The 7,755-nt window shown below is 47.5% G+C and overlaps 1 protein-coding gene across 1 annotated transcript; it reads left to right on the top strand.

The window, feature by feature from the left end:
- Positions 1–709: 709 nt before the first annotated feature.
- LOC101655673 (keratin-associated protein 16-1) lies at positions 710–2,056 on the top strand. Its single transcript, XM_030888104.1, has one exon. It carries the CDS (start codon positions 710–712, stop codon positions 2,054–2,056), a length of 1,347 nt encoding a protein of 448 aa, XP_030743964.1.
- The last annotated feature ends 5,699 nt before the right edge of the window (positions 2,057–7,755 follow it).

Below are 7,755 nucleotides of genomic sequence, written 5' to 3'. Positions count from 1 at the left end.
GGAGTGACATTCAGCCAATGGCTTAACCACTCGGACCCGCACCTCACTCTCTACCTGCCTCTTCACCTGGTGTGAGGGAGAAGACTCTGCTTGATTGATTTCTCTGGGTTTTAAATACGATTATTGGTGCAAACCACAGTCATTCCACAATCCATGTCACCTCGCGATCGAGCTCCTCACCACATCTCCTGACCCCTATTACGGAGCGTATCATTGGAGCGACATGCATTTCACTGCATGGTTGTCTACTAGATGGTAAGAGCCATCAGACTGGGTCTCCAGCTCTTATTCACTGGGCATCCTCGGGGCCCAGGCCAGGGTTTGACACAGAGGACCAGATGCTGGATAATGGAGGAGTTCCTTTCTTCTTCCTCCACTGGTGATGCTCAGGAACCCAGAGCACACAGTTCGGAGGCAATGATGCTCATTCCGAGACAACCTGTCGTTCTGGGATTCCCGATTTAGCAAGTCAATAAATAAACAGCGTCTTTATGGGGAGACAAACAACTTCCCGATAAACAAACCTTGGCATAATAAGATGTTCCTTTGCACACTGGTCCAAACAGCAACGCGGGAAAGATGCAGGTGTCCCAAACACACACACACCGGTGAGGTAGTATAAAGGCGAGGGCCCGGGAGAGCGATCGCAATCGCAATCGGGCAGCTCCCTCTTCGCTCTCACTCTCTAGGAAGCAGAGATATCTCCACCATGTCCGGCAGCTGCTGTTCCAGGAAATGCCCCTCCGTGCCAGCCATCTCTCTCTGCTCCAGAGAGGTGAGCTGCATGGGGCCCATCTGCTTGCCCAGTTCCTGCAGGAGCCAGACTTGGCAACTGGTAACTTGTCAAGATGGCTGTGGGTCCTCAGGCTGCGATCCCCAATGCTGTCAGCCCTCCTGTCCTGTAAGTACCTGTGCCCAGCCCGTGTGCTGTGAATCCACACCTTGTGAACCTTCGAGCTCCGGAAGCAGTTGCTGCCAACCTGTGGGCTGTGAGGACACCTCCTGCCAAGCAGTCCTCTGTGTGCCCACTTCCTGCCAGCCAGTCCTCTGTGAGCCCGGCTGCTGCCAGCCGGTCATTTGTGAGCCTGGCTGCTGCCAGCCGGTCATTTGTGAGCCCAGCGGCTGCTCAGCTGTGTGCGCTGTGCCAAGTTCCTGCCCACCCCTGGTTTGCGAACCTGCTTGCTGTCAGCCAGTGTGCCCGGCGCCCAGCTACTGTCCGTCTGTCTGCTCCATGGCCAGTAGCTACCAACCCATCTGCTGTGACTCCAGTCCATGTGAGCCACCTTGCTCAGAGACCAGTATCTGCCAGCCAGCTGCCTGTGTGGCTCTGGTCTGTGAGCCCATTTGCCTCCGCACTGTCTGCTGTGTCTCAAGCCCTTGTGAGCCACCGTGTGCGTCCAGCTCCTGCCAAGAACCCTCTTGTTGCGTCTCCAGTATCTGCCAACCCATCTGTTCTGAGGCCAGTCCCTGCTCACAAGGTGTCTGTGTGCCCAGCCCGTGCCAATCTACCTGCTACCTAGTCAAGCGCTGTCGGTCCCTCTGTGAACCAGTATCCTGCACGTCAGCACCCTGCCAACCTCTTTGCAGCCACCCTGGGTCTTCTGCATCTGCCATCTGCCAACCAGCTTGCTCTCGGCCCACTTTCTACATACCCAGTTCCAGCAAACAGACTTGTAGTTACCCGGTTTCCTACCGTTCAACCTGCCGCCCAATCTGCTCTGGCTCCATCGCCTACAGGCAACCATACGTGACATCCATCTCCTATCGTCCTACCTGCTACCGCTCTTGTTACTCCGTCCTGCGCCGTCCGGCCTACCTCACTTCCGTCTCTTACCGCCCAGTCTGCTCCCGCCTGCCCTGTGGTGAAGCTGACGCCAGCAAATGGGATTCCAAGAAATCCACTTCTAGCCAACCCGATTGTGCCGATTCAACCCCCTGCAGGGAGAGTGTCTCAGAGGCAAGTACCTGCCCAGCCAATGCTGCCAAACCCACTAGCCCAACCACCTGTGAGGCTGCAGGCAGCCAGCCCACTGCGGGCAAAACTGCCAATGCCTGAAGTGGCCTCAGCCCACCCATTCCTGCAAAGAAAGTCACCAGCTCAAGAGAAAACATGACCATCTCCCCACCGGCTCAGGGCAAGTTAGCTAGACTCCCGTTCTTTCCACACCATCACTTGTCTTCCACTACGTCTCAAGGAGATCGGCAGAAGTGCCACATCCTAAAGGTTCAGATGACTGCCTCCAGGCACAGAGAGGGGAGCCCCTGGGCTTCTGTGCGCTGCTGCCAGCCAGCGGAGAAGAGCTGCTTTTCTTTCCGTAGCTTTGTCTTCCCTTGCTTTGGGTGCTCATGTTTCTTGGTGATCTCTCAATGAGACAAAGATATAGCTGTCCAATAAACATGGCTAAGTGGCAGATTGTTCTCATCGACCTCTTTTTTTCCCCACAGTCTCATCAGCTGACTTGCTTCGTCTTTGTGGGCAGGTTCATCCGTGCACTCATCCGTCAGTGCATCCATCCACCCATCTATCCATTTGTCCATCCATCCATCCAATCATCCACCCCTCCATCATCCATCCATCCATCCATCCATCCATCCATCCATCCACCCACCCACCCATCTGTCCATCCATCCAACAGGCTTGTTAAGACAACGATTAGATGCCAGCTAATATATTAGGCCTTAGGAACACAAACAAAAGGCTCATTTTATGATCTTAAGGAGTTTACTCTGATGGGGAGACCGATAGGAAAATAGACAATGATAAGATTCCACTGTGGTAAGTACAGGGGCAAGGAGCCTTGGTGGCTACATGTTGGGGTGCGATCCCAAACCACCAACAGATCCGTGGGAGAAAGACGGGCTTTCTACTCCCATAAACAGTTACAGCCTCCGAAACCCACAGGAGGTCGCTCTCAGTCAGCATTGACTTGAGAGCAGTGCGTTTGGTTTGGGTTTGGAAGTACTGGGGCAGATGCACTGTGAAACCCTGCGAGAACCAAGGGTGAGCTCTTGTGGAATGGAATGCTTGACCTGCGCCCTTCAAACCAAGTCGGATTCACTAGTTACAAACAGGGGAGGAAGAGCTTCCTAGGTGGAGGAAATGCGTATGAATGAATGGGGCTTATGAGCAAACGGCTCAGTAGTAAGACTTGGTCACAGATGTCTGGAGCGTATTGGGATGCCATGAGTTGGATGTGTAGACTGTCACAGCTGACCGTGAGGGCTATGTGCTAGACAGAGATGCTTGGGTTTGGTCTAGGGCTGCGTGTAGGCCGGACATGAATAGCACTGGAATTGCGAAACTCCCTTTGCTATGGATGACTGACTGAAGTCATATAGACCGACCGGCGATGGGTGACTGGTGAGGACTTCACGGTGGGATGAAAACAATAATTAGGGGCCATTTAAACAATAAGGTAGGTGAAGGTAAGCTGGGCTCCCTGTGGAATCATTTTTCTTATGCTCTCTTAGTCCATAGCAACAAATCTGTCTTGGGACGAGTATAGCCAGAATGGGCCTTAGTGGAAAGGATGGTGAGACTTTGTCTCATGTATTACAGATATGTTATCAGGAGAGGCCACTCCAAGGAGAAGGGCATCAGGCTTAGTGCAGTAGTGGCGCAGTGGAAAAGAGAAGGCCTTCAGCAAGGTGGATCGACACAGCGCCTGCCTTGGTGGGATCCAACCTAAGAACAATTGGGAGGCTGCCACAGAACTGGGTAGCATTCCCTTCTGTTGTACACAGGGTTGCTGGGTTGGAACCGACTCAATGGCTCCTGACAAAACAGAACCTAGTCCAGAGAAGGAGTCCCTGCATGGTACAAGTGGCTAAGGGCTCAGCTCCTAGGCAAAGGATTGGTGATTTGAACACATCTCGAGATGTCTTGGAAGACAGGCCTCCAAAAAGGTGCTTCTGAGAGGTGACAGCATCGAAACTCCTATGGAGCACTTGTCCTCTGCCATGTGGGGTTGCCGTGAGTCAGAATTGCGGGGTAACCACAAACAACAACAATAACAGTAGCAGTTCCTATAAGACACATTATGTATAAAATCTACACATATCCTCTTACAGTGCCCAAGGACAGAAGATCTTCAAGGAAGTCACCCCTACCTTTAATTCACAGAATGGAGGGACATTTTGTATCCTTAAGGGGTGGTTTGGGGTATCACAAGAACACGCGATGGTACAGTAGGGCTTCTCAACCTTCACACTATTGATATTTTGCTGTGGGGAGACTGTCTTGTGCATTGCAGTGTCTTCAGCGGCATCCAGGGCCTCCATCAGCTGTCTGGAGTATTCCCTGAATTGGGAAACTCAAGCACTGCCAAGTATTCTCTGCAGGGCAAAACTCATTCCTGTTTGAGAACTACTGGGTTAGACATTGGTTGAGAGCAAATCAAAAAGAAACTGTATTCTGAACACTGGTGTTGGAACATATGTTTCATTGGGATCTTCTCCTGTCTCCTTCCAGATTCAAGAAGAGGTTTGGAATCTTGAGTCAGGGTTTGAAATCTTGGTGTCAATCTCTGGACTCAGTGTTTCATATCAATCGTAGCAATTCTGTGATGAGATATTTATTTTCTCCTATTTTATAGGTGACGTATCTAAGGGGCAAACACTGTAAATGCACGTAAGCAGAGACAACGGAATGTGGTATGGTCACACAATGGAATGTTACAGTGCAATGTAAACAGATGAGCAATGTCTACATGCATGGGTGAATCTTAGTAATGTAATGTTCATTGACATAAACAAACCCTGTGAGAATACACTCACACAGAGTTTCAAAATGATACACGTATGAAGACAGGTGTGTATAGACAAAGTACACTTATGTACACATATTCATATGTGTACACATGGTGTGTATGTATAAAAGAAAGGAATAATAAACAAAAATTCAGACTAGTCACTGCTGCTGTGCAGTTGTGAGGTGCCCAGGAGTTGGTTCTGACTTGTAGTGACCTCACGTGTGACAGCACAAACACTGCCTGGTCCCCTGCTAGCCTCACCACTGGCGTTAAGCTTGAGCTTGTTACAGCCATGTGTCCATCCACCTCAATGGGCATTTTCCTCTCTTTTGCTGACTCTTCATCACGGAGGATGCCCTTCTCCAGTGACCTGTGGATCCTGAAACGTTCGCAAAGAGCGTGATAACATATGCACAGTGTACCATCCTCGTCTCTCGGCCACATCCAGACAGACTTGTTTGTTCTTCCGACAGTCCATAGCACTTTCGAGATTCTTCGCCAAAACCATAATTCAAAACTGTCGATTCTGGCTGTACTTCCCCCAAGACAATTTTATTTTATTTTATTTTTGTTCTTTTGGCAATTCATGGCATTTTTCAATATTCTTCACCAACACCGTCGTTCAAATGCATCCATTACCCCCGGTCTTCCTTAATCATTGCCTAACCCTCGTATGCATATGAGGCTCTTGAAATATTACGATGTGGGCCAGGCATATCTTAGTCCTCGAGGTGATAGCTTTGTTTTCTAACACTTTAAAGAGGTCTCGTTCAGCAGATTTGTCCAGTGCAATATGTTCTTTGATTTTTTAACTACAGTTTCCATGAACATTCGTTGTAGTTCCGAGTGAAATGAAATCCCCAACAAGTTTAATCTTTTCTCGGTTTATCATGATGTTACCAATTGGTCCAGTGGTGAGGATTTTGGTTTTCTTTACATTGAGCTGTAATCCAGACTGAAGGCTGCAGTTGTTGATCTTCATCAGCAAGTGCCTCACCTCCTTCTTGCTTTCAGGAAGCAAGGGTGCACCATCTGCATAGTGCAGCTTGCTAATAAGCCTTCTACCAATCCTGATGCAATGGCCTTCTTTACATAGTCCAGTTTTCGGATTCTTTGCTCAGCATACAGATTGAATAACTATGAAGAAAGGATACAAACCTGACACATACTTTTCCTGATTTTAAACCATAAAATACATACCCAAAAGTACCCCGGAATTGGGCTGGTTAAAGCGGAGCTTTTAGTAGTATGCATTTTGCCCGCATCAAGGTGAGCATCAAGTAACTTGGTCTGAGTTAGTGCACCCAGTGGCATCACCTGGGAAGGTTCTCTCTAGTCACAGTGAATTTTTTTCATAAAAGCAGTTTCACTTTAAACTTGTCTTTTGTGATGGCTGATTTAAGAGAACAGTGTGCAGCTGTGAAATTTTGTTTCCTGCTCAGGAAAAATGACACAGAAACTGATGTGATATTGAACAGTTTACAAGGATAGCACTGTGAGAAAAACTTAAGTGTACGAGTGGTTTTCTTGTTTCAAAAAAGGAGAAATGTAGATTGATGACAAACCTCGTTGTGGACGTCAACTTCCTGAACAGACAAACATGTCCACTCGCAGTGCATTTGGAGTTTGTTCCACCAGGTCAGACCGTTAATCAAACTTTCGATTTAGAAGTTCTGAAAAGATTGCATAAGATTGTGTGACAAAAAAGGCCTGGTTTGTGGCAGACAGGCACAGGCTTTGCCACCACAACAATGCACCTGCTCACACAGCCATCTCGGTGAGCCAGTTTTAGGCCAAAAACAGCAAGCCTCTCTTGCCCCATGCACCTTACTCACCTGGCCTCAAACTGTGGGACTTCTTTTTGTTTCCACAAATGAAGAGGAGCATGAAAGGACAGCGATTTGATGATGTAGGAGAGGTGAGGAAAAAAACAAGGGAGGTGCTGTCAGCCATCTAAACAGATGAGTTTGAAAAATGTTTCCAAGAATGGAATCACAGATTTGACAAATGCATTAAGTGTCATGGAGAGTACTTTGAAGGTGATACGGTTGTTTCATAAAAAAAAAAAATTTTAATACAAAGCTTTGAAAAAAATTCTGGGTTTTTTGGGGCTGGGGGGAGGTGGAGTACTCTCTAGTGTTCCCTTGTTTGAGAAATTACCTCTTGACCTGGGTACAGATTCTCCCTGAGCACAATGGAGTGTTCTGGAATGCTCATTTTTGCCCCGTAGTTTTCTGTGATATATACAAACGCCTATGTGCATGCCCTGAAACACAAGTCAACATCTTTCTGGTACTCTCTGCTTTCAGCCAAGACCCATCTGACATCAACAATGGTATTCCTCATTTTATGTCATTTTCTGAATCGGGCTTAAATTTCAGGCAGTCCCTTGTCGATATATGACATCAATCATTGTTTAATTATTCTCAGCAGAAACTGACTTGCAAATGGTATTATTTGATACTTCCTGCATTCTGTTGGGTCATTTTTTTGGGAACTGATACAAATATGCATTGCTTTCAGTTGGTTGACCAGGTAGCTGCCTCTCAAATTTCTTGCCATAGGTTAGTGAGTGCCTCCAATGTTACATCAGTTTGTGAAACAATTTAGTTGGCATTCCATCAACTTGATTGTTTTTCTCACAATGCCTTCAGTGTAGACTGACCTTCCTCCTTCAATACATCAGTTCTGGTATCTACCATCCCAATCTTGCCTGATCTCAGAAGCTCAGCAGGATTGGGCCTGGCTAGCACTTGGACAGGGTAGGTTAATACTTGGATAGTTTTTGATCATATGCTACCTTTTATCCAGGCATCAATTGTATCAAGCACATTTGTACATATGTTGCCATCATCATTTGCTAAACATTTACTTTCTATTTGAGCCCTTGGTATGAACTCCTCTTTTTAACCTCCTGTTCCCACCTTCATTACCCCTTGATAAATTATAAATTCTTATTATTTGCATGACTTACACAGACCACTGTCTCCCTTCACCCACGTTT

This window comes from Echinops telfairi, unplaced genomic scaffold (assembly GCF_000313985.2).
Source record: "Echinops telfairi isolate 266 unplaced genomic scaffold, ASM31398v2 ScPeMD7_7458;HRSCAF=8496, whole genome shotgun sequence".
Classification (NCBI taxonomy): domain Eukaryota; kingdom Metazoa; phylum Chordata; class Mammalia; order Afrosoricida; family Tenrecidae; genus Echinops; species Echinops telfairi.
Note: the sequence above shows the minus strand (reverse complement) of the source record. Positions and strands in the feature narration are given on the sequence as shown.

Coding starts and splice junctions, on each gene's coding strand:
- LOC101655673 (XM_030888104.1), top strand. CDS start 710: ATGTCCGGCAGCTGCTGTTCCAGGAAATGCCCCTCCGTGCCAGCCATC.